The sequence below is a fragment of the Onychostoma macrolepis genome, chromosome 02 (assembly GCF_012432095.1).
Source record: "Onychostoma macrolepis isolate SWU-2019 chromosome 02, ASM1243209v1, whole genome shotgun sequence".
Taxonomy (NCBI): Eukaryota; Metazoa; Chordata; class Actinopteri; order Cypriniformes; family Cyprinidae; genus Onychostoma; species Onychostoma macrolepis.
This window is the reverse complement of record NC_081156.1, coordinates 24194261-24220708: the sequence shown is the minus strand read 5'-3', so window position 1 is coordinate 24220708 and position 26448 is coordinate 24194261. Positions and strand designations below refer to the sequence as shown.

The 26448-nt window shown below is 43.1% G+C and overlaps 1 protein-coding gene across 4 annotated transcripts in view; it reads left to right on the top strand.

Moving 5' to 3' along the window:
• The window catches only part of myo9b (myosin IXb), a 35792-nt gene that overhangs the window by 7748 nt on the left and 1596 nt on the right, over window positions 1-26448 (top strand). Inside the window, exons 4-41 of one of the 4 annotated variants that reach the window (XM_058750751.1) lie at window positions 78-140; window positions 253-352; window positions 642-742; window positions 1512-1635; window positions 2128-2217; window positions 2414-2530; window positions 2673-2807; window positions 2896-3017; window positions 3482-3623; window positions 3748-3943; window positions 4034-4109; window positions 4251-4343; window positions 4556-4663; window positions 4845-4884; window positions 5508-5630; window positions 5853-5933; window positions 6032-6142; window positions 7265-7387; window positions 7494-7643; window positions 17651-17775; window positions 17851-18327; window positions 18645-18732; window positions 19221-19397; window positions 20593-20681; window positions 20839-20930; window positions 21132-21316; window positions 21502-21609; window positions 21722-21892; window positions 22205-22246; window positions 22348-22459; window positions 22536-22609; window positions 22800-22989; window positions 23963-24091; window positions 24184-24289; window positions 24377-24508; window positions 24768-24891; window positions 25835-25941; window positions 26187-26314. In XM_058750751.1, the coding sequence (XP_058606734.1) occupies window positions 78-140; window positions 253-352; window positions 642-742; window positions 1512-1635; window positions 2128-2217; window positions 2414-2530; window positions 2673-2807; window positions 2896-3017; window positions 3482-3623; window positions 3748-3943; window positions 4034-4109; window positions 4251-4343; window positions 4556-4663; window positions 4845-4884; window positions 5508-5630; window positions 5853-5933; window positions 6032-6142; window positions 7265-7387; window positions 7494-7643; window positions 17651-17775; window positions 17851-18327; window positions 18645-18732; window positions 19221-19397; window positions 20593-20681; window positions 20839-20930; window positions 21132-21316; window positions 21502-21609; window positions 21722-21892; window positions 22205-22246; window positions 22348-22459; window positions 22536-22609; window positions 22800-22989; window positions 23963-24091; window positions 24184-24289; window positions 24377-24508; window positions 24768-24891; window positions 25835-25941; window positions 26187-26314 (4751 nt within the window). Of the gene's footprint in view, window positions 1-77; window positions 141-252; window positions 353-641; window positions 743-1511; window positions 1636-2127; window positions 2218-2413; window positions 2531-2672; window positions 2808-2895; window positions 3018-3481; window positions 3624-3747; window positions 3944-4033; window positions 4110-4250; window positions 4344-4555; window positions 4664-4844; window positions 4885-5507; window positions 5631-5852; window positions 5934-6031; window positions 6143-7264; window positions 7388-7493; window positions 7644-17650; window positions 17776-17850; window positions 18328-18644; window positions 18733-19220; window positions 19398-20592; window positions 20682-20838; window positions 20931-21131; window positions 21317-21501; window positions 21610-21721; window positions 21893-22204; window positions 22247-22347; window positions 22460-22535; window positions 22610-22799; window positions 22990-23962; window positions 24092-24183; window positions 24290-24376; window positions 24509-24767; window positions 24892-25834; window positions 25942-26186; window positions 26327-26448 lie in introns of all 4 variants that reach the window. The other 3 variants (XM_058750772.1, XM_058750758.1, XM_058750766.1) reach the window with 3 other exon arrangements.

The window sequence follows — 26448 nt, the reverse complement described above, 5'->3', positions numbered from 1 at the left end:
GCAGAAAAGAACAAAAATGACATGCCATTGATCTGAATTGATCTAAAATTCCTAACACTGTTTGCTCAATGTTTTAGGGCTGTTGTTGAGAAATACTTACTAGAGAAATGCCGCCTAGTGTCCAGAGGAAAAACTGAAAGGTAAATAAAAAAAATAAAAATAGAAAATCATTATTTGTATCCATTTTACATTTAAATTAAAAATGTATCGCAACAACATACATTCTGTATCTTTTTGTTATCTGACCTTCAGGAATTACCATGTTTTTTACTACCTTTTGATTGGAGCCTCAGAAGAGGAGAAAGATGAGTTCAAGCTCCTGTGTCCTGAACGATACCGCTACCTCAAAGAAGTACTATAACTCTCAGAACAGCCTTCACATAGAATCAGTGCTCCCTAACAAAGCCTTTTTAGTTTCAATTAGTGTTCATGATGCTCTCGGTTGTCTTTTGGCCAAACGTGAGATGACACAGAGAGCAAATGGAGACTTCTGCTTAAGCTTGTCAGTTTTTTTTATCCTGCTAAAACACTAATAGTCAAATTCTTTCAAGACTATATTTTCTGGGCCGACTTGTCCAGTTGATTTATATAGCTATTTATTAATACTTAACATTAATTCTTCACTCTTCTGCCCCTCAAAGGAAATTCCAATTTTGGTGGATCAAGCAGAAATGAAACATGAATTCAGGAGACTTCATCAGGCCATGGAGATGGTTGGTTTTCTGCCATCGACCAAAAAGCAGTAAGTGAGAAGTAAAATAAATATTATTATGGTGATGCAGATTTTTTTTTTTTTTTTTTTTTAGATTAAGTCTGAATTAGTTAATTAATTTAAATGAAATTATTTTAGTGCAGTTGTCTCAGAGGTTAAATAATAATAAATTATAATGTTTATAATGAACTCAAACCTAATTTTTGTATTATGCTTAATCTTTAAACCACTGAATTGTAACAATTACCCATAAATAGTAAATATATGAAAGATTACGTAGTATAAATAAGATTTATGGTGTCTAATTAGGTTTGTCCTAGAAGGATACAGTCACACTGCCGAAAATTTACCAGCTGCTTGCGTGACTAACAAATGAAGAATTCTGTTGTAGTACAAGTCTGTGCTTGTCACGGAGGGAAAAAATATATCAAGTCTTTCAATATGCACTGTGCTCTTTTTGCCATGATGACAGAATGCAACACTGAAACGTCAGACCTGACGTATTTGAATCATTATGAGCTGTCTTCCAAGGAACAGCATTGTTTCCTTATGTAAATGCGGTTCTATAGATCTGGTAACTAATAATAATAACATAATTATTTAGACAAAATAGGAACTTTATTAAATTATTCAAGATCTATTCCCATGAGTCATTTGATTTACCTAAAAAAGTACAAACATTCCACTGCGTTATGTTTTTCGGACATGTAATTCCTTGAGGCACCTTGTAAAGAACGTAAATCTATTATAAATATACTTCATACTGTATTGTAGTTCAATGATTGATGGTCTTTTTCAGGATATTCTCTGTACTCTCTGCCATTCTGTACCTGGGAAATGTGACGTATGAGCCAAAAGATGTTGGAGAGGGGCTTAAAGTTGGGCCTGATTGTGTCCTTTCTGCTATCTCTGACCTTCTCAAGGTACCACTGGCTATTTTAGTGTTCAAGATAAATTCATCACAAGAGGCTGAACTTCTTTCTCTCTTACTGGTTCAGATATTTTTCTGTTCATTGTGGTACGCTGCACAGAAACAGAACTACTTTGAATAGCAATACGCAACGGTAAACCTCACCCCCCAGTTCTTTGGAAATACTGTGCAGTGACATCTATTCATTTACTGGGTTATCACAACTACATGGCTCATAAATCATCACTACTTAGCGAAACCCAAATATGCATTCACATATCCTGAACCATGATTTTTAGAGGACTCTTAGCAGGTTTTTTCTTTTAGATTCTTTATAATAGACTTTCAGATTTTCCAGTCAGAATCCCTTACCCGTTTCACACTTTTTGATTTGTTATTTAAAGGATTACACAATATGTGAAAGTATTTTAGATCAGTTAACAGATTCCTGCCATTCTCTGTTTGAATGCTTTTTTTTATATATATCGTCCCTGTTCAATTACAGGTTAAAGTGGAGCTCCTTGTGGAAGCACTGACTACAAGGAAAGCAATGACTGCTAATGACACGCTGATCCTGCCTTATAGCCTCAGTGAGGTAAATGCATCTGTTATGTGTTAGGTGGTAAATTTTTTGACATTTGTCAACTCTGTATCATCCATTCATGAATGCATATCTTTCATACTTTATGCATGAAGTCAGCTGTTTGAAGAGGCTCTGTGCTCTCCATTTGTCTTTCTTAATTTCTGTTCTGTAAAATCTGCTGACCTCATAATGAAACTCTTGTCTTCAGGCCATCACTGCCAGAGACTCTATGGCCAAGTCTCTGTACAGTGCCCTGTTTGACTGGATTGTCCTGCGAATCAACCATGCTCTACTAAACAAGAGAGATTTGGAGGAGTCTGTCCCAGTACGAATCCTTAATTTATACTTTTAATATATTTGTTATTATATTTACATATAACACATGCAGTTTATATGGAAGGGCTTGACTTGGCAAACTGAAAGCATCTGCTTTGACATTGTACTTTAAAATATTCTCTTTCTTACAGTGCTTATCCATTGGTGTTCTGGACATTTTTGGATTTGAAGATTTCAAGACAAACAGCTTCGAACAGTTCTGCATTAATTATGCCAATGAACAACTACAGTATTACTGCAATCAGCGCATATTTATGCTTGAACAAGTGAGTTGAGTTGTACTTTGACTTCTCCACTAATTGTGGTGGATGGGAATTTCTGCAGCATATGCCTCATGCTTGTATTGTGTTTTAGGAGGAGTACAGGGCAGAAGGAATCACATGGCACAATATTGACTACCTCGACAACATTGGCTGCATCAGTCTCTTCAGCAAGAAACCCACCGGGCTGTTTTACCTGCTGGATGAGGAGAGCAAGTGAGTTCAGTCCCTCGGTATTCAGTAATATTACAATACAAACTGTATTCCTACTGTATGTATTGTAATATTCCTTTAGTGGAAAGTGCGGTTGCTTAGGTTTTACAGTGTTTTAGTTCTTAAATTAAACATTTTGGACCTACTTTGTGACAATGACTAATAGAATTTTAGTTCCTTACAATGGAAAAAAAATAACTTTTTTTTTTTTTTTTAACAAATGCAAAAAATATTAAAAATATACAAAAAAATTATAATATTCAGATGTATATTAATTATTGTTAAAAGCATGTGCGTGCTGTAAAAATCCACTGAAAAAGGTACATCTTCTGCAAATTCACTACATGAATTGTATCTTGTATGCAAGTTAGGATGGATAGTACAGAATATGAATTGCTATGCAGCCGATATTTTGTTATGTGGTTTCTAGTAGTTTAGTAATTAATATTCTGTTATTCCCTCCCTAGTTTTCCTCGAGCCACAGATAGCACTCTACTAGAGAAGTTTAAGCAGCAGCACCAGGACAACCCGTTCTTTGTGCAGACCCCAGTGCGGGAACCAGCTTTTGTTATCCAGCATTTTGCTGGCAAGGTCAAATACCAGATAAAGGTAAATGAACAGACCCTGAAACTATTTTTTTTCCCTTTGCACAAGAGTGTAGTTGTGAAACAAATGATGTGTCTATGGTGGGAAAACAATACTGAATAGTGTTTGCGATGTTCTTGCCCTATAGTACTTCAGAGAGAAGAACACAGACCACATGAGGCCGGATATTGTTGCGTTGCTTCGTAGTAGTGAGTGCAGTTACCTGCGGCAGCTGATCGGGGCTAATCCGGTGGCTGCGTTCAGGTGGGGCATCCTTAGGGCCACCATACGTACACTGGCTGTGTTTAACGAGGCTGGGCGAAGCTGGGCAGAAAAACATCAAGGTAACATCTATGCCATCTACTAACACCTTTTTACTTACAGCTTGCAGAAGTGGATTACCATTGATTTTAACATGTTTGTTACCATATCAGATCAGGTCAGGCGCTACTCCAGACGCTCTCTTGGGGAAATGAAGAGACCCAGCACTGTGGTAGAGAGGCTAAAGAGGTAAATGGACTGGATTAGTTCCTGTAGATGTGTGGCTTCTTGATGGAGCAGTGGATTTATGGCAAATAACGGTGTTTGTTTTATATTCGATCTATACAAATGGCCATTTAACTGCTTTTAAATGCATTCCGATCTCTACAGCCAGGGGTCTTTGATTGACTTTTCTTTTGATCGGTCTGAAGAGGGTCCACTCGAAGCATTTGAGGACATTTTTGCAACATTTGAAAATAAGAAGTAAGTTCACTGTCACTTAAGGGTACCAGGCTTGGGTTCTTCTACAACTAATGAGGATTTCCTTCTGTGAATGAAGAGTCTAACTGATTTCCTTTTTGATTTTCTGTGAAATGTGTGTTTGGACTGACTAATTTCAGCTGTTTACTATTTATTGTTTTTGTAGTATTTATCTCCTTTCTAAACTTTTCTGATTTGGGGTTGGGGTCAATCAGGGAATTGCATGCCAAAGTCATCCAATCTCTTAAGCAGTTTGATGGTGAAGTTCCTCAAAAGTTCCGTCTATCCACAATTTCTGTGAGGAAGTCTCGCCTCTTCTCTCAGTGAGTGGGCCACATATTCTGTGACCATCTGTCTGTGGCGGCTCGCTTGCTCTCTGTTTCGGCTTGTGCTTATGTCTAATTCTACAATCAAATTGAATAATCTGTCCTTTTTTTGTTGTTTTTCTCTTCAAAATCGTAATATTTTAAATCAAAATCCTAATTGTATCTTACTATTATCTAGGAAGAACAGACCAAACAGACACAAGCAGCTAATTCCTAAGGTAAATTCATTCATCAAAACTTGCTGTTGTAGTGGTTTTTGCTAAGGCAACTTTATGAGGTACCATCTAGGAGACTGTTTTTAACCGTATTGAATATTGAAGGAGTGCCCATGTACGCGTGATACCTGTTGGCTGTTTAGCTCATTGAATAACAAAAAAAAGTAAAATACTTTTTATACTATTCAATGTCATACATGGTCGCAATTTATATTTGTCTACAAAGCTAATGTCAGGTATTTCATAATCGCTTGCACAAACAGTAATTGCTGTTGAAAATGCAGCTTTGCCATCACAGGACAAAATATACACAAATATATTAAAATAGAAAACAGTTATTTTAAACTTTGGTGTTTCACAATATTTCAGTTTTTTTGTTTCTGTTGTTATATATATTTGTATATAAATATTTATTATATAAAATACTAAATATTTTCAAATGTTTTAGATGCCTGTAGATTACAAGAATTATGTGAATTATTGTAGAATTATGAGAAATAAATTCATTTTGGGTATATCCAAAGTTGTACATGGGCGAGACTCACTACAGAATATATGTGTATTATTTTTCCTTGGTTAAAATATGAGAGGGAGTACTAAATATAATTGTGTTGTTTTCTGTACAGAATCTCATCGATTCACACTCTCTGAAGTTCATTATGGGTCTGACGCAGCACAACCGGGCAACCAGGTCTCTGCTTCATCTGCACACCAAGAAGAAACCTCCAAGCATCAGCGCTCAGTTCCAGGTTCAACATTATTATTATCTTAATGTGGAAAGCATAAGCTCCTTCATCATAGATCGGTTTGTTCTATCTCTGTGTGAAAGCCTTTTTTGTGGTAGTTGTAAATGAGATAAAAGGTTCAGACCCCCAAAGCTGTGGGGAGGTTTTGATGTGATTTGCAGGGGTTTAATGGATGCTGATGGACGAATCAATGAGTCACATGCTTTCATGTCTTAAACTGTCCAGGCATCTCTAAGCAAGCTGTTGGAAACCCTGAGGAAAGCAGAACCGTTCTTTGTCCGCTGTATCAGATCAAATGGGGATAAGGTATGGTGGAGAGCTATTGTAAGTTTTGCGATTTGTCCATTTTGTGTATTGGGTCAAGGATCATATATAAAGACCAATGTTGGTGATTGTGTTTACAGAGGGAAATGCTCTTTGATGATGCTCTAGTCCTGCAGCAGCTGAGGTACACAGGCATGCTACAGACGGTTCGGATAAGGAGGTCTGGGTATGGAGCCAAATTCACCTTCAAGGTAATGTAACATGGACTGTTTTTAGTTAAGAGTTATTAATTAGAGCTCTGAATTTAATACAGTTTTAAAGTAATTTTTTAAGTAACTGCTTAAATAACCAATTTGTTTATGCCCCTTAATAAATAAATTTGCTACTATGACATTTAATTTTAATTTAATAAAAACATTGAGAGGATTAAAAACATTAAAAGGGTTAACAAAGTTACAAAATGGTTTGCGGTGGACTGTATGCCAGTAATAGGCATATATAGATTTTTTTTAATTTTTTTATTTTTATGTCTGTCCAATGCTTTACTCGTCTGCTTACATCTTCATATAAAGACTTCTCGGCAGTTGTTTGGAGGTTAATTTGATTGCTTGATTTGTTTAATTTATTAATAATTTGCTGAGAATGTGCTCACCCTCAGGCCATCCAAGATGTGAATGAGTTTTCCTGTATCACAACAGATTCGGAGTAATTTAGCATTACATCACTTGCTCACAAGTGGATCCTCTGCAGTGAATGGGTGCCGTCAGAATGAGGGCCCAAACAGCTCATAAAAACAACTAATTGACACAACTCCGGTCCATCATGTCTTATGAAGCAAAAAACATCAAGACCTTTTTAACTTTAAATAGTTGCTACAGGCTAAAATATGAGTCCTCTACCTATGCTTTCTCCAGTGAAAAAGTCATCTTGTCTGAATCAAAGAGAAATATACACAGATCAAGCACTGTTTAACAGTGAAAACAGTCCAATGCAGTTCTAAACTAATATGTCAGAGGATTTTGATGTAGGAGGACAACAGAGGATGGACTTTTTCATTGGAAGAAGCATTATTATGTATTATCGACACACATTTTGCTCGTATTATGCCCTCACTGTGACGGCACCCATTCACTGCAGAGGATCCATTGAAGAGTGATGTAATGATACATTTCTCCAAATCTGTTCCGATGAAGACAAACTCATCTACATCTTGGATGGCCTGAGAGTGAGTAAATTTTCAGCAAATTATCATTTTTAAGGTGAACTACTTTAAGATTAGTTATTGAGAAATAATGCATTTTGGAACCATGAATACAAATGCCTTTCATATTTTGATTTAAACAGACATGTCTTATTTTACAATGTCACTGCAGGAGTTTACAGATCAGTTTAGAGTGCTGCTGCCAAAGGAAATATCAACACCTCAACAGGATATCACCAATCTGCTGACCAAAATGGGATTGCCCAGTTCTAGTTTTCAGATTGGCCGAACCAAGGTTTATTTCACTTACACTCTTCATTTAAGAAGTACTCAATATCTGCATTTTGTCATTCAGATCAGTTTCCAGATTTCCATAATTGACTATGAATCTATGTGCACAGGTGTTCTTGAAAGAGTCAGAAAGACAAATACTTCAGGAAGCCCTTCATAAAGAAGTGATGAGGCGTATCATCATCCTGCAGAGATGGTTCCGTGCCTGTTTGATGAGGAAACAATATTTGCGTGAGAGGGAAGGAATTATAACCATACAGGTACTATTCGTTTGGTTGTCTAGGGACTTTACACTTTGCGTCTCAATTATGATTATGGTTTGCTGAAGGTCAGCTAAAACCTTACTACCTAGATACATTTACTTGCTGCCTCTCACAAGTTTTAAGTAATAATCTAACCTTTAAATATAAATATAATAACTTAACCTTCAAAATTGTAAGGGTTAAATTAATACTTTATTCAGCAACAACACATTAAATTGATCAAAAATGTAACAAAAGTTTTCCATTTTCCATTTGAACTTTATTTTCAGTAGAGAATCCAAAACAGCACAACTGTTTCCAACATTGATAATAATCAGAAAGGTTTGTTGAACACCAAATCAGCATGTTAGAATGATTTCCGAAAGATCATGTGACTAGAGAAATGGCTGCTGAAAATTTAGTTCCCTTTCAGTCGGTCACTCCGAGTCACGTCGGATGACCGACGAATTGGGATCTCGCCAGAGAGACCAATCCACTTCGAGTGTAACTAAACGAGCCAATGGACATTGGCATGCGATCATTGCATCCAGCTGCCGCTGATCACAGCGTGAGTATAAGAGGCAGCAGGTGCACCGCATTAATTCATCCTTTCGCTTTGGAGCCAAGGGGCGGTGAATTACTGCTGCTCTCCTTTCCTGAACGAGTGAGAAGACGAGCGAGCGAGTGCGGGCGTTACAGCGCAGCAGCGGTGGTCGCGGTCTCACGGGAGAAAGAGATCGATTCCCGTGAAGGCAGTCACACTAGGAGTGTGTGGTGGCCAGCTCCCCTGCGTGCTTCAGCACTAATAAAGAGCAAATTTTCTCTAAAAGAGTAACACGGGTGATCGCGTCTTTTTAAAGATGTCTTATCACCCGTGCGTTTCTGGGTGTGGTCGTTTCCTGGCGCCTCAGGACGGTCACGATCGCTGCCTCACGTGTCTGGGCATTCAGCACGCTGAGGAAGCTTTCGTGGATGGTTCATGTTCTTCTTGTGGGGACATGACCATCTCGGAGTTGCACAATAGACTCCGTTATGTCAAACATGGCGGAGTCCCTCTGCCTCTGCCGCGATCCAGTGTTCGTTCCCGGGGCGGCGCTGGATCCAGTGGAGTCAGAGGTAATCTGAGGGTTACGGTGAGGGCTTCCCCAAGAGGAGTTCCTCACCCCTCAAGCACTCCGCGGCGGTGGAGCTGCCGAAGAGCACGCTGGGCCCTCTGCTGGACAGGGTGCACCACGCGTTTGCCGGCGCCCCTCTGACGACCAGATGTCGGTCGCTGCATCGGAGGGTGAGTCCTCTCTCCGGGATGACGACCGGCTCGTTGCCCCTTCGGGTGTGGTAGCGTTGTCGAGCCAGACCCAGAGATGACGGCTATGCTTTCCCGGGCCGCCGAGAATGTCGGGCTCGTGTGGAATCCTCCACCGTGTCCCGATCCTTCGAGGCTGGACGAGTGGTTTCTCGGCGGGGGTCGCTCAGCGCCCCCCTCCGGTGCCATTCTTCCTGGAAGTGCATGAGGAGCTCACAAGATCGTGGAGGGCTCCTTTCACTGCCCGAAACAAATCTTGCGGCTCCTCCCCCCTCACCACCCTCGATGGTGGAGCCGCTTTGGGGCATGCGGGCATCCCCTCTGTGGAGCGGTCTGTGGCCATACAACTATGTCCAACAGCCACTACCACTCTGCGGGGTGACCCGTGTCTCCCCTCGCGGGCCTGTAAGTATTCGTCAGGTCTAACTGGCAGTGCTTATAGAGCCTGTGGGGAGGCGGCTTCTGCCCTTCACGCCATGGCGTTACTGCAGGTCCACCAGGCCAAAGCCCTGAAAGACCTGCACGAGGGTGGTCACTACCTGGCGGTTCTACATGAGCTGCGTGCTGCGACGGACCTCGCGCTTCGAGCGACGAAGGTGACCGCACAGTCTCTGGGTCGTGCGATGTCCACGCTAGTGGTCCAGGAGCGCCATCTCTGGCTGTGTCTTGCTGACATGAAGGAGCAGGAGAAGGTACAGTTCCTGAATGCTCCCGTGTCGCAGACCGGCCTTTCGGCGACGCTGTCGAGAGCTTTGCCCAGCAGTTCTCGGCAGCCCAGAAGCAGACTGAGGCGATCAAACACATCATGCGCCGGAGGAAACCTGCTGCTTCCACTCCGGCTGCAGCCCCTCAGCCTGCTCGTCGCCGTGGGCGCCTCTGCGGCTGCCCCGCTCCCGCAGCCGCAGCAGCCTTCCACCAGGCAGCGTCGTGGAGCCGGTCGCAGGCAGGACGCCCAGCCCGTCCAGGCCCCCGCCAAACCTGGCGGCAAGCGCAAGTGCAAGAGGCCCTGAGACGGGCGACCCGGAGATGGTGGAGACTGCTCGTCGGGAGATGGTGACCGCACCACTGAGGAGGGCCGGGTGGAGAATACTTTGTTTCGTTTTGTTTTTGATCCGCCGCTGGCTGCTCCAGCGGTACCCAAAACATCAGTAAAAGAGCAGTTTCCTCAATCTCTGGGTCTCAAGAGGAGGAGAGTGGTGAACCGTGCATCACAGGATCACTTCCCTTCTCCTCTCTCGCCAGCAGGCAGCAGTGGGTTGCCCAAGAGCACCCCTCCTGCCCATTCGTGGAACTAGGTAAGGGCGGTAGCACTCAAGTCCCCGCTTCAAGTCGTCACACGCCAGGCTGTCACAAGCCTCAAGCCGGGTCCCTGTGTTCCACCTCGCTGCCCCACCGCGGGTATGTCGGTGGCCCCGTTGGTCCCGCTGGTACGGTCTCTCGGAGCCTGGCTAGCGCTCCTCAGTCCGTCTCGGTGGCTCCTGCGGACCATCAGACTCGGCTACGCGATTCAGTTCGCCCGGCGTCCCCCCAAGTTCGGGGGCATCCGGTTCACTTCAGTCAAGGCCGTCGATGCCCCTGTCTTGCGTGCGGAAATTGCAGTCCTGCTGGCGAAGGACGCGATAGAGCCAGTCCCTCCAGCCGATATGAGGTCGGGGTTTTACAGCCCTTACTTCATTGTGCCCAAGAAAGGCGGTGGGTTACGACCGATCTTGGATCTGCGAGTTTTGAACCGTGCACTTCACAAGATGCCGTTCAGGATGTTGACGCAGAAACGCATTTTTGGGTGCGTCCGTCCCCTAGATTGGTTTGCAGCGATCGACCTGAAGGACGCGTACTTTCATGTCTCGATTCTCCCGCGACACAGGCCATTTCTGCGATTCGTGTTCGAGGGTCAGGCATATCAGTACAAGGTCCTGCCCTTCGGGCTGTCCCTTTTCGCCTCGCGTCTTCACCAAAGTCACAGAGGCGTCCCTTGTTCCCTTGAGAGAACGGGGTGTGCGCATCCTCAACTACCTCGACGACTGGCTCATACTTGCACAGTCTCAAGAGCAGTTGAGAGCAGCACAGCCAGTTGGGTCTTCGGGTCAACTGGGAAAAGAGCAAACTCGTGCCAACGCAGAGGATCTCTTTTCTCGGCATGGAGTTGGATTCGGTCAACCAGACAGCACGCCTCACCCAGGAACGTGCTCAGTCGGTGCTGAACTGCCTCAAGACTTTATCAGGCAGGACGGCGGTCCCACTGAAACTCTTTCAGAGGCTCCTGGGGCATATGGCTGCAGCTGCGGCGATAGTTCCGCTCGGTCTGCTCCATATGAGACCGCTTCAGCACTGGCTCCATGGCCGAGTCCCGAGGTGGGCGTGGAAACGCGGTACTCACCGGGTTCAGATTACACCGGCCTGCCGCAAAACCTTCAGCCCGTGGACAGATCCCTCGTTCCTTCGGGCAGGAGTGCCCTTGGAGCAGGTATCCAGGCATGCTGTGGTATTTACAGATGCCTCGGCCACCGGCTGGGGAGCCACGTACAACGGGCACGCAGTGTCAGGGGTGTGGACGGGTCCCCAACTGCGTTGGCATATCAATTGCCTCGAGTTGCTGGCAGTACGCCTTGCCTTGAACCGCCTCAGAGGGCGCCGGGCAAGGGCGTTCTGGTCGTCACGGACAACAATGCGACCGTTGCATATATCAACCGGCAAGGCGGTTTACGCTCCCGTCGCATGTCGCAACTCGCCCGCCACCTCCTCCGCTGGAGTCAGAAGCATCTGAGGTCCCTTCGTGCCATCCATATCCCAGGAGTGTTCAATCAGGTGGCCGACGAGCTGTCTCGAGCGGCACTCCCTGGGGAGTGGAGACTCCATCCCCAGGCGGTCCAGCTGATTTGGAGTCGGTTCGGAGTTGCTCAGGTAGACCTGTTTGCGTCTCTAGAAACCACCCACTGCCAGTGGTTCTATTCCCTGTCCGAGGCAACGCTCGGCACGGATGCACTGGCGCACAGCTGGCCCCTGGCCCTGCGCAAATATGCGTTCCCCCCAGTGAGCCTGCTAGCACAGACACTGTGCAAGATCAGGCAGGACGAGGAGCAGGTCTTGTTAGTGGCTCCATATTGGCCCAACAGGACCTGGTTCCCGGAACTCATGCTCCTCGCGACAGCCTCTCCCTGGCCGATTCCTCTGAGGAAGGATCTGCTTTCTCAGAGATGGGGCACCCTCTGGCACCCACGTCCAGACTTGTGGAAACTCCATGTGTGGTCCCTGGACGGGACGCGGAGGTTCTAGTCAAGTCAAGTCAAGTCAAGTTGAGCTTTATTGTCATTCCGCTACATGCGGGGGCATACAGTGGAACGAAATGTCGTGCCTCACAGGACCACGGTGCTACATAAATACAGGCATACAACAATGGAGTAAGACAATATAAACCTATACACAACTATCCTACTGATAGATTTGACTATAAATATACTATCTATAAAAAGTACCTATACAAACTAAAAAATACAAACTATACAAACTATACGAATGCTTCAGATAAATACTGTACATGTGCAAGGAGAAACATTGAGTTCAAGCAGCTGGCTGGGGAACAGTGCAGGAGGATTTGTAGTGCATGAGCATGTAAACATACATATATTACTGAGTTCTTTTGTGGATTTGTGTACACACAGCAGTGTGTGTGAAAAGTGACTAGTGCGCATAGAGGAGGAGAGTGTGCTACTACAGGTGGTTTGTACAGGCCCACTCACCTGTGTGTAGCACACTTGAATTGCACGTTACATGTTACAGGAGGTAGGGGTTTGTATGGGGGTTCAGAGAGGGCAGGGTGATTTGAGTTCAGGGCTCTCACAGCCTGGGGGAGAAAGCTGTTGAGCAGTCTGGCAGAGCGGGCTCTGATGCTCCGGTACCGTCTTCCTGATGGTAGGAGCTGGAAGAGACTGTGGGAGGGATGTGTGGAGTCCTTCACGATACTATTGGCTTTGCTGGAGCATCGTGTGAGGAAAATATCCAGGATGGAGGGGAGGGGGGCACCGATGATCCTTGCAGTGGTGTTCACTGTTCGCTGGAGGGTCTTGCGGTCTGCTGCAGTACAGTTCCCGTACCAGACAGTGATGCAGCTGGTCAGCACACTCTCAATGGTGCCCCTGTAGAAAGTGGTGAGGATGGGTGGAGGGAGACTTGCTCTTTTCAGCCGGCGGAGGAAGTGTAGGCGCTGTTGTGCCTTCTTGGAGAGTGACATGGTGTTGGTGGACCAGGTGAGATCCTCTGTGATGTGCACCCCCAGGAATTTAGTGCTGCTGACTCTCTCCACAGTCGAGCTGTCGATGGTCAGTGGGGGGTGATCAACGGAGTTTCTCCTGAAGTCCATCACAACCTCCTTTGTCTTACTCACATTGAGGGACAGGTTGTTAGTGCCACACCATTCAGCCAGCTGTGCCACTTCCTCTCTGTAGTGCGTTTCATCGTTGTTGCTGATGAGACCTACCACTGTTGTGTCGTCAGCAAACTTGATGATGTGGTTGGAGCTGGACTTGGCAGTGCAGTCGTGGGTCAGCAGCGTGAAGAGCAGCGGGCTGAGCACACAGCCTTGTGGGGCACCTGTGTTCAGTGTGGTAGTGCTCGAGGTGTTGTGGCCGACAGAAGATATCTGTTAGGACATCTGTCAGCTGTGCAGCACAGTCTTTCAGTACACGGCCAGGTATGTTGTCGGGACCCGCAGCCTTGCGTGGGTTGATCCTAGATAGGGACTTCCTTATGTCGGCTGGAGACAGACAGAGCGCCTGGTCGTTGGGAGGTGTGGGCAGTTTTTGTGCAGGTGTGTCATTCTGCATTTCAAACCGTGAGTAAAAGTGGTTGAGTGTATCTGGGAGGGATGTGTCATCATCACAGGCCTGTGGCGGGGGCTTGTAGTCTGTGATGGTCTGAATAGCTTGCCACAGGCTCCGTGTGTCACTGCTGTCTGTGAAGTGATTGTTGATTTTTTGAGCATATGACCGTTTTGCATTTTTGATGCTGCGGGACAGATTGGCTCTTGCTGTTTTGAGGGCTGCTTTATCTCCTGATCTGAATGCTTCATCTCTGGACTTTAGCAGCCCACGAACCTCTGCTGTCATCCATGGCTTCTGGTTGGCGCGTGTGGTGATGGTCTTGGTGACTGTCACATCATCAGTGCACTTTTGGATGTAAGCAGTCACAGTTTCAGTGTACTCCTGCAGGTCTGTGTGGTTGTTGTAGGTGGCCGCCTCTTTGAACATGTTCCAGTCTGTGTCCTGGAAGCAGTCCTGCAGTGCTGAGGTGGCATTGTTTGGCCATACCTTGATCTGTTTGTGAACCGGTTTGGCCAGTTTCAGAAGTGGTCTGTATTCTGGGATTAGCATAACAGAGATGTGGTCCGAGTACCCGAGGTGGGGGCGGGGTTCAGCTTTGTATGCGCTCTTAACTGTTGTGTAAACAAAGTCCAGTGTGTTATTTCCCCTTGTTGCAAAGTTCACATGTTGGTAGAACTTTGGCAAAACTGTCTTTAAGTTTGCGTGGTTGAAGTCACCGGCTATGATGAAAAAGCCGTCGGGGTTATTTGTTTGTTGTTCGCTGATGGCGCTGTACAGCTCGCGAAGCGCGTCCTTTGCGTTTGCGCACGGTGGGATGTATACCGCGACAATAACAATGGCCGTGAACTCCCGCGGCAGATAGAACGGTCGACACTTCACAAACATAAACTCCACCAGCGATGAACAGTGTTTTGTCACTACCCCAGCATTGTTACACCATTCTTTGTTGACGTACACACACAAGCCACCGCCGCGAATCTTACCAGACAGTGATGAATCTCTGTCCGCGGTAGCAAGTTAGTCCGTGCAGCTGAATGGCGGAGTCCGGGATGTTGTCGTTCAGCCATGTTTCAGTGAAAACAAACACACAACAATCCCTTGTCTCATGCTGTGTAGATCGACTGAGTTGAATTAAGTCCAGTTTGTTTTCCAGAGAGCGAACGTTTGAGAGCATGAGTGTTGGAAGAGCCGGTCTTGTGGGGTTTTCCTCAGCCTAGCTCAGATACCTCCGCGCTTACCGCTTCCGTCCTCTCTCACACCGCTTGCGACACCGCCTTGTGTGGGTAGCGACAGTAGGCGAGGCCGCGGTCTCGAGGTCCGGCTTCAGCAGTAAACAGAGGCCTCGTAGCTTCTCAGTAGCCGCCGGCGAGAGTTGGTCTTTGTATGCGTTGCCGATATCCAAAAGTCTTTGGCGAACATATATGAGTTTAGGAGTGATTTCCTTATGAACTAGCGGTAAATTTACACTATTTGGAGACGAACAGACGACATTAAAAGACAAAAAAGCACCGTCTTTGGGACCTGGAGCAGCCGCTGCGTCTGATCGCGCCGCCATCTTGGATCATCCTAGGTGATCTACCCCAGGAGGTAGCTCTCACTATCGCTTCAGCACGAGCACCGTCCACGAGACGGGCCTATGCGCTGAAGTGGAACCTGTTCGTCGAATGATGTTCCTCTCACCGTGAGGACCCCCGGAGATGTTTGATCAGAGCCGTGCTTTCCTTTTTGCAACAAGGGTTGGAGCGTAGGCTGTGTTGCTGCTATTTCCGCTCACCACGACCCCGTAGAGGGGAGGTCGGTGGGGAAGCACGATCTGGTTGTCAGGTTTCTTAGGGGGGCCAGGAGGTTAAACCTTCCTAGGCCTCCCTCCCTACCCTCTTGGGATTTGGCATTGGTGCTAAGAGCTCTACAAATTGCCCCCTTCGAGCCTTTGCAGTCAGTTGAGGTGAAGTTTCTCTCTATGAAAACCCTACTCCTGACTGCGTTGGCCTCGATCAAGAGGGTGGGGGACCTGCAGGCATTTTCGGTCGACGAATTATGCCTTGAGTTTGGGCCGGCTGACTCCAGTGCAACACTGAGGCCCCGGCCCGGCTATGTGCCCAAGGTTCCTACCACTCCCTTCAGGGACCAGGTAGTGAACCTGCAAGCGCTGCCCCTGGAGGAGGCAGACCCAGCCCTAGCTTTGCTCTGTCCTGTACGTGCACTGCGACAGTACGTGGATAGAACTCAGAGCTTCAGGACCTCAGAACAGCTCTTTGTCTGTTACGGAGGACAGCAGAAGGGGAAGGCTGTCTCCAAGCAGAGGATGGCCCACTGGATAGTGGATGCCATCACCTTGGCCTATGAAGCACAAGGTGTGCCCTGCCCGCTCAGGTTGCGTGCTCACTCCACTAGGGGTGTCGCATCGTCCTGGGCGCTGGCTCGTGGTGCCTCGCTAGCAGACATCTGTAGAGCTGCGGGTTGGGCGACTCCTAACACGTTCGCTAGGTTTTATAGCCTATGTGTCGAACCGGTTTCCTCCTGTGTTCTCACCTCAAACGGGTAGTGGCACTGAGAGGCCCGGCTCAGAGTCGGCTTGCGGCGTTCTTTCACCTAATTCTCCAGAGAGTTCCTTAACCAGGCAAACCCTGTCGAGTCCTCCAGCACTGCGGCGTCCGGACGTGGCGGAGCGTCCGGCGCCAGGCCTTTCAGCCAATGAATTCTTGAAATCTGATGTGAGGCTTGTGCCCATATGAGAGACCCTGCCGGGATCCCATATGTGTATTCCACGGTATGCTTATTAGAGCCGTGTTTCCTCTGGCAGACCACATTCTGCCATCTCTAATGATGCAGCCTAAGCCATCTCAGAGACTTCCATGTGCAATAGGGCCCTACGGGGTTACTTCACATGTCTAAATGCCACTTAACCCCCTCTGGGAGGAGGTGACTCCGCAGTGTGCCTCTTCCAAATGGAAGGGCACGCTTCCCAGTGTTATCCAAGTCCTACTGTCTTGGTTGCCCAAGGAACAACAGTAGTTGACCCTCTCTGTGTAGAGCCCGGTCCTATCGTCTGCCTTATAGGAAGGGTCAGGAGGCCTACACAGGGCACTGGAAGGGGCAGCTCCTGTGGCGCTTTGGTAGGGATCCCAATTCGTCGGTCATCCGACGTGACTCGGAGTGACTGACTGAAAGGGAACATCTCGGTTACGTATGTAACCCTCGTTCCCTGAAGAAGGGAACGGAGACGTCACGTCCCGTCACCACAGTCGCTGTACCACCGCTGGGCGGCCGGGCCACCGGCTCGGCTCCTCAGCGAGAGCATGAATTAATGCGGTGCACCCGCTGCCTCTTATACTCGCGCTGTGATCAGCGGCAGCTGGATGCAATGATCGTATGCCAATGTCCATTGGCTCGTTTGGTTACACTCGAAGTGGATTGGTCTCTCTGGCGAGATCCCAATTCGTCGGTCATCCCTTCTTCAGGGAACGAGGGTTACATACGTAACCGAGACGTTTTGCATTATAGGAATAAATTACATTTTAAGAAAGATTATTTTAAATTGTAATATTTAACAATATTACTGTTTTTGCTGTATGTTTGATAAATGCATCCTTGATGAACATAAGAAACTTCATTCAAAAACATTAAACTCTTACCAAGCTTTTAAAAAGTTGTGTATGCATTTAAAATGAAGTCTTTCTTTTCGTTTTAAACAAACCAATAACATTTAAGACTCATCCTTTGTTAGACATAGATGTTCCAATGAAATATTCTCATTTTACAGTATGTAATGCTGTTAAACAGTGTTGTGTAATTTATTTTAATTTTGAATCGTCATGAGCCTCAAACGGTTTGTGGACCTGGTTGGGAAACTCTGCAATAAATAATAATGTACCTGAGCAGATGTTTCCTCTCTTATCCCTCAGCGATCGTGGCGTTATTTGCGTGAGACATACCGATGCCAAGCAGCTATTGTGATCCAGACTGCATGGCGAAGGTCCAAGGAGAGAGTTGAATATCTGAAGCAGCAAGAAAAACTCAATGCGCAGACGTAAGGCCAAGTTACCTTTGAGTGTTTTTTTACTTCTAGGTAAAACAATATTAGTCATTTTGATCTTTCTTTCAGATCTCAGACAGAGCTGGGCCATTTGAACAAGACTGAAGAAAAGAAGCCAAGTCAGCCAAAGCCACAGCCTCCACTGCCTGATGAATCCCGCACACCTGAACGAAAGAAGATGGAGGAACTGAGCCTGCAGGCAAACACAGAGACCAAGCCTAAGGTCAAAGTACAACCTACTAGAATCAAAAAGCAACTCAGCATCAGTGAGGACCGACCTATTCAAGATGATAAAGGCATGACTGGCAATATAGAAAGACCACCATCTCCTGCAGGCCTTCCTCGGCCTGTGTCACTTCCACTGAACATGAGCCAAAGTGCTTCTGATGAAACTCAAAATGCTGTACACCTACAACGTCACAACAGGACAACAAGGATGAAGGAGAAGCCTGAGAAATGGAAGGAGAGGAGCAGTGAAGCAGCACATATGGAGAACATCAGTGCTGAGATACTACGACTTAAGAGCCTGAGAACATCGGGTTTACGGTGAGTTTTGTTTTGGTCATGACTTTTTTTAGTTTGTGACTCTCTGGATTGCTTGATTCTGATTGGTCATTATGTAATCAATTATTTTTGTGTATTATTTTCTGCTAAATGAATAAATGTAAATGTAAATTTTTGTGTAACCATTAAACGGTGTATTTGACTGTTTTACCTGAAACTATCATCAATGTTTCATGTATAATAATTTATCATTTAAGCAACCATGTAATTATGTATATTCAGTTTTTCAGGCAGTAATGCCTGGCTGATTGTTATACACATTATTCCTTATTTATTTGTTACTTTTTCTTATATGATAGGAAATGTGGCATTTCCCAGTCCCTGGATAATGTGTCCAGAATTAGTTCTTCAGAGTCGGACAGCTCAGCCTCATCATCCAGAAATGAGGTACTGTTCAAAAACTAGTTATGGTCTGTCTGTTAAATCAAAAATTTTGTGAGACCTCCAAAAAAAAAATTGACTTACATTTATTCTTGTCCCCAAAAACAGATGTATACCAACATATACACTACCATTCAAAAGTTTTGGTTCTGTAAGGTTTTTTTTTTTTTTTTTTTGGAAGAACAAAATTAATCCTTTTATTCAGCAAGAACCCATTAAATCAGTCAAGAGAGACACTAAAGGCATTTATAATGTTACAAAAGTTGTCTATTTCAAATAAATGCTGTTCTTTTAAACTTTCTATTCATCAAAGAATCCTGAAAAGTCAAAAATACATAGTTTACATAATTTCACCAGCCGTAAACCTCTGAACGGTAGTGTATATTGAGAGAATCTCAAAGATGCTTTACTGATTATTTTACAGTGTTTATGGATCAGCAGGTACAGGTTACTTTTTTTTTTTTTCCTCATCTAAACGGGTTCACATATCATAGGTTATGTTTCACAACCGTAAGCGCTTCAGACACAAACGTCGACTAGCACATCCCCGCAGCGGGCTGAAGTGGGATCATATGGAGCTAAGCGATGCGGAGTACTGGAGTTTTCCCCTTCCTCCCATAAGCCCCTCCACTCCCAACCAGTCCAGTATCCGCGTGGAACTGGAGACTGTGGTAAAAGACTGACCCAGTTACAACAGTTACAAAGGGACCATTCGAGCTGCTGTGGGCCTTGCTTTTGCACGCAACAGCTAACATACCATGAGAATCAGCATTAGCTCAATGTTGAACGTTTCAAAGACTTCTCTTTGGAAACCAGGCTGATCCTGTTCTTGGATGTTTCTGACTGGAAGCTGGTTTCTGACCTTTTTTGTTTTATTTGACACTGTACACACAATGAGGCTGCTGCTAGGTGTGCTAATGAGTGAAAATAGTAAATAGATATAAGAAAAATAATGTTGTGGTTGTTGATTTGCAGATGTTTTAAATGGCCAATGCCTTTGATGTTTGTTTGGCTTCGACAATTAGTTTCATTATAGAAGTGATTTAATCATCTTTTATTGTGATTTTTGGGTCTTCAATAACATTGTACGCTAGAATATTTTTTTATCATAAACACATTCTATTTCATATTAAAGGAATAGTTCACCCAAAAATGGAAATTCTGTCGTTGTTATTATTTTATTTTATTTTTTTGGGGGTGAACTATCCCTTATAACTTTTTTTGCAACACTCATTTCCTCAAAATTGACTCCAAGCTTTAACAGCTCCAGTATCTGTTTTGTGAGGTTTTAGTTTTCTATTTATTCACTTATTTGCCACAGAGAATGATCTCACAATGGTGGATACTGTGGCTCTGAACAGCTTTGCCAACTAATTTAACAGTAATTTTCATTAATTTACTAATAATTGTCAGGCCTTGTGCAGGTTTAGCAAGACCCATTTTGTACAGCAATATGAAATACAGCTAAAATCCCATAACCCATAGCAAAAAAGGTCAACATGGATCTTGGGATGCAGTGTGGGAGGTTGGTGGTGGCACTAATTTGAGGAAATAAACCCAATCAGTTTGCATTGTCAGTCAATATTATGGTTAGAAAACATTCTTCGCTAAATGGTTGTCAGCTAAACTGTTGTTTTGCATCCGCTTGAATATTGCCTTGCTTTTTCCTGAACTGTCTGTGGCTGGTTTGCTGATCTGAATGCATGGCGGGACTATGGGGAACAAAGTAATATATAGTATAAAAACTCATTGTTATGTTTAATTTTGATTGGAGGGATTGTCAGGGCATTCAGAGTTTGGATGAGTGAATCGCTTTTTCATGATAATAATTTTTATCGAGTCTCTCAACATGCTGTGGTCTTTCAGATCCAGTCACCTGCAGAAACTGATGCATGCATTAGTATCAAAAGGAGGACAAGTGAAGAAGCAATTGCACCGTCCAGCACACCAGAAAGGTGATCAGTCCTTTTCTGGACCTTGCTGTTCTAGCTTTTGATTGAGATATCAAAGCTAATGTAATGTGTTTTATTTTTGTTTTTAATATTTTATAATGCATATAAGCGTGTTGCTTGCATTTCAATTTACTTTATTTTTTCCATTTGTGTCTTGTAGGCGGGGATTCCTAAAATATTTTAAGAAGCGTCTGACACCCCAGGATGGGAGTATAACTATGGCAAAGACGTTGGCAGAAAAAGAGGAGCTAGGTTGAATTATTCTCCCAGACCCACTTTATTCAGTCATAATTAAATTAATCTTGTATTTATTTATTCATGAATTAGTTAAGTATTTGAATGAATGAATAAAAAATTAGTTAAGAAAAATGTATTTAGTAGACCAGTTGTGAGTAAATGTTTCAGTTGCAATGACTTTTTCTCTCATTTACCTCTCTCTCTTCGGGCCAAAAGCCAGTGGCCCTCACTCTTATTCTCCACGTGTCAAGAGCTCAGCCACTTTTCCTGGACCCCGTCGCAACCCCACCATTAAAATCAGCCGAGCTACTCGTGTCCAGGAGAAGTGGAATGCTTCGCTGGACAGAGAAATCACTGACAGTAATGAACTTCGCCATTTGGATGAGTTCTTGGGAAATCAGGTTTGTGTTCTTCGTCGGCTTTTTGAAAGGCATTTTGATTTTAATTCTATAGTTGGATTTGACACTCTAGTTGTTAAAAGTTGTTTCCTGCTGAGTTCCTGATAGTCCTGATCCTGATAGTTTGTTGATAGTCATGACTTTGTACTTTTATGTACTTAATCTTGTTGGTGTGGTATTGAATCCAGATGAACGATCTAAGCACCCGCACAAAGGAACTCTCAGAAACGGAGAAAATCTTCTTTTTAGCCACCACGCAGTTCAGAGACGCCATCAAAAGCATGTACTCCATATCAGTAAGTTTATCTGCACGCATCTATAACCTTACTCTCATCATAGTGCAGTAGATAAAAAAAAGTTCCGTTTTTTGGCAAGTGTTTGAAATTGTATTTTTCCTGTGCCCAAAAGAATCCCAATATTGGCTATAAGTCCCTGATGTCAGGTTACCAGACAAGGGTATCCAGTCTCGCAGGGCTGAAGAAAGCATCTGAGGTGCCACTGGTTGTAAATCTTTTTCAGTCAGTTCTGGATGGATTTATCAGGGGAGAGCTCAAACGACTGGAGGCAGAGCCTTGTAAGGTAACTTAACAAGTTATAAAGATTTCCACAGAAGCTTAGCTGTGCTTAATTATTTTTTGAGAAGTTATCACAAGATCCTCAATGAATCTGGGCCTGCATAATTCCATAGAGGACTTAAGATTTACACCAAAAAATACAATTACCAATTGAATCCAATTTTGCTAATTTTCCAATGTTTTTGAAAAATGTTTCTTATACCTTTGGTCAATTTCATGCAAAAAAATTATTCTTTTAAAATATTCTTAATCTGACCCAAACTAGTTATCATTTATCCTTGAATTGAGCATATGTACCCTTCTGTCTAATTTTCAGGTTAAGGAGAGGAATAGAAGAAAATCTAAAAGAGATACATGTGTAAGTTATTTTTGTGACACGGAAACACGTATATATTTATGATATATGATGAGAACATTTATTTCACCTGTTCCAAAAAAAACTTTTGTTTTGTCTGTAAGCCTGACAGCCCACTGGGTCACGTATTTAGCACATACCAGGTGACCATTATGCAATCATGTGACCAGTGCAACTCCTTCATATGGGGAATGGAAAAGGCCTTCATGTGCAGCTGTAAGTATCCACCACTATTTTCATTAAACAATGTGAATGGATCCAGTGGTACTTTATGCTGTGTTTTCTGTTTCAGCTTGTAAAATGGTGTGTCATAAGAAGTGTCTGAGCAAGATAACAGTAAATTGCACAGGTCACTGTGACAGGAAGGTGAGCACTGCTGTCATATTACTTCACATAATATTACTCCATCACATACACACAGTGAGATTTTTGCCATCATCTACTCAATCTCGCTAACATGATAGCATAGATGGTGACATAAGTTTAATTTCTATTTGTAATAAAAGATGTGTTAGATCATATAGTTACAGTTTCTTTGTATGTTTCCATTATTTAGAAAGATGGTGAGCAGACCCTTCACTTTGGTGTACCTGTCTGTGCCCTGGTCCGCACAGCTGACTCTGTACCATTTGTCATGGAGAAGATGCTGGTTCATGTTGAAATGAACGGACTGTACACAGAGGGCATCTACCGCAAGTCTGGCTCAGCCTGCCGAGCCAAAGAGCTTCATCACTTACTAGAGAAAGGTGTTAGTGTGGTTTCAATTGATTGTTTGAATTTTTTTTATTTTTACCTTGTCTATAACTCTGTGTGTTGCTCTGTGTATTTCTTTTTTTTTTTTTTATTCTGTGATTGTATGTTATTTATGCATGTGTGTTAGTGATAGTGAAGCTCTTTGGGCAATCAGTGGTTGCATTAAAAGTGCTATATAAATAAATAAATGCTCTTAAACACCTCATTATCAGAAATTAGAGGGCACATCCTTAAAGTAAATTGTTTTAAAGGAATAGTTCAGAATTTTTTCACTGCATAGCTTGTTCTGTAATGGATCCCCTGCAGTGAATGGGTGCCATCAGAATAAGAGTTCAAACCGCTGATAAAAATATCATAATCCAGTAAATCAATTAACATCTTGTGAAATGAAAAGCTGCATGTTTGTAAGAAACAATTCCATCATTAAATGCATTTTAACTTCAGACCAGTGCTTCTAGCTAAAATATAAATCCACTATCCATAATATTGCTTTGTTCAGTGAAAAAGTCATCTTGTCTGAATCAGGAGAGAAATATGCACAGATCAAGCACCGTTTACATGCAAAAACAGTACAAAACGGTTTAATTGTAACGTAATAACAAGGGATGGACTTTTTCACTGGAGGATACATTATTATGGATTATGGATTTAATGTTGGATTTGTTTCTTACAAACATGCAGCTTGTCACAATACTTTAATTGATGGACTGGAGTTGTGGATTACTTGTAGATTATAGTGATTTATAGTTTTGATCAGTCGTTTGGACTCTCATTCTGATGGCACCCATTCACTGCAGACGATCCATTGAGGAGCAAGTGATGCTAAATTTCTCAAAATCTGTAATTTCAGCAGATAATCATTTTTTGGTTTTGCAACCTTTGTCATGTGCTTACTGTTTACTGGAATCTATTTTATTTTAAAAATAGCTTAACCTTTATGCATTAAAAAGTTTTTTATCTCCCCAGATCCGCAGGCTGTCAGTTTTGACAATTACCCCATCCACACAATCACCGGCCTGGTCAAACAGTGGTTACGGGAGCTACCCGACCCACTTATGACATACAGCCTCTACAGTGACTTCCTGTATGCTGTTGGTAGGTTTTTCACCACATTCAATTTCGGGTGTGGAGGCTAAACATGTATACCACACAATTTAGAAAGAATGACACATTTTCTTCCCCTCCAGATCTGCCCGAAGCATCTGAGCGGCTGCGTGCTATCTACCGAAAGTTGGACGAACTGCCTCCCCCAAACTTCTCTACTCTTGAAAGGCTTATTTTTCATCTTGTGAAGTAAGGAACCATTGCATATGACTAAGGTGAATATCTAGACATCCTGTGCATTGCCTCACCGCTTGTGTACTTTCTTTTTATATTTAGAGTGACAAAAGAGGAAGCTCACAATCGAATGTCCACTAGCGCTCTTGCTATCGTGTTTGCACCCTGCATTCTACGCTGCCCGGATTCTTCTGACCCACTTCTCAGTATGAAAGATATAAACAAGACCACTCTGTGAGAATCATTTTGGTTTATTGGTATTCTTTATGATTAGATTTGTATGGTTTGACTAGGTGCTGGTGGTTGGTAGTAAAACAGGAAAAGGTAAAATAAAAATACATAAAAAAAATCTGTGTAAGCAGATAAATTGTTAATTATTATTACCAAATAATTGTTAATTGGCCAACACTTTGTAAAAAGGTCAACATTTTGCCAACTTTAACTACATTGCCTCACATACTGTATGAACCTTATGGTTAACATTTATGTGCAGTTGTGTGGAGATTCTGATTAATGAGCAAACAAGGCGCTATAATCAGAAAATGGAAGAAATTCAGCAGTTGGAAAATGCAGAAGCTATGGCCGTTAAACAGCTCAAGCTCAGAAGGCAGAACACGGTAAGAAAAGCATCACATGCTAGGTTGCAAAATACACTTAAAAAAAAAAAAAAGAAATTAGTGTTTTTAATCCGCCAGTAGGCATTAAATTGATCAAACTGACAAATAATTAATTTAAAAAATCAATTAAACTCATTTTAGTTTCAAATAAATGCTGGTCTTTTGTACTTTCTATTCATCAAAAAATATCACTTCTTGAGAATATCACTCCTGAGCTTCAAATCAGCCTATTAGAATGATTTCTGATAGATCATGTGACACTGAATACTGGAGTAATGGCTGCTAAAAATTCACCCTTGCCACCACAGAATACATTATATTTTAAATATATATTCAAATAGAAAACGGTTGTTTTAAATTGTTTTTGTTTTTTTAAACAAATAAATTCATCCTTGCTAGATATGAGACTTTTTTTCAAAAATATTTTAAAATCTTACCAACCAGTAGTGTAAATAAGATAACAGTAACAGTAAAATTTGAAATTAGAAAATTTTGAAATGATGTAATGCCATTATTAAAACCACTTTTTCAAGCATGATAAAATATGCAATATAGTAACACAAAACACTTGTTCACCTGTATATAATATATCACCATGCTGCAGTTAGAGAACTCTTAAACCTTTGTTTAGATGTCGGGATCGAATCTTCTAGTGGAAAGATGATGCTCCTGGTGTGATTATGAATCCATAAAGCACAAACATTTAGTATGTGCTAACCATTTTAAAAAAGCAGTAAACCAAATTCTGAATACCGACGTAGCTGTAGACGATCCGTGACACATTGTGGCTAACTATTCAGATTGTAGTGAAGACTTACGTACCTCATTGCTTAAATGTGTGTGCCATTTCTAGTCTTAATAATTAGCCCCTTTAGTATAACAGTTAGCAAAGTGCACCTCATGTCCTAACCGATCATGATTTCATGATCTCATTTTCCATTAGATATTTGAGCGGCCAAAATTAGGATCCTATGTCTCTTCAGTGGACAGCGCTCACCTTGAAATCGAAAAGAACCTGCTTGAGAGAATCAAGTCCATTAAGAAGGAAAAGTAAGTTGAGAAATAAATGTTTAACATTTTTTCATGCATTAATTGTTCTTGCTCCTGGGAAAATAATTACAAATTGTTATTTGTTTCTAGTGCTTAATTTACAGTGAAGTAGTGTCAGTTCACGTGTGCATTTTGATTTTATGTTCAAACCTCAGTAACTTTTGTTCAAGGGCACATATTAGGTTTGTGCTGATATTGAGAATTATTAGTACCTCAGTTCACAAAATCTTCTGTTTGTCGTTTAGGAACGATTTGGCCTTCAGACTGCCTGAGTTTGACCAGGATAGCTCCGATGCTGAGAACACAGACTCAGAATCATTAGTCAGCTCTGACAGTCTACTAGAAGACTATTGTGTGAGTTTGGACATGGAAGGTCAGTACTGAGGTACAGGACATTTTAATTACATTATGATTGGACGCCCCGCATGCTCGGTGTTAAAGAGGGCTTGGATTCGCTGCTCTTGCGGTGAGCCGTTTGTTGAGCTTCAGTTTTAACCTGCTGTTTCT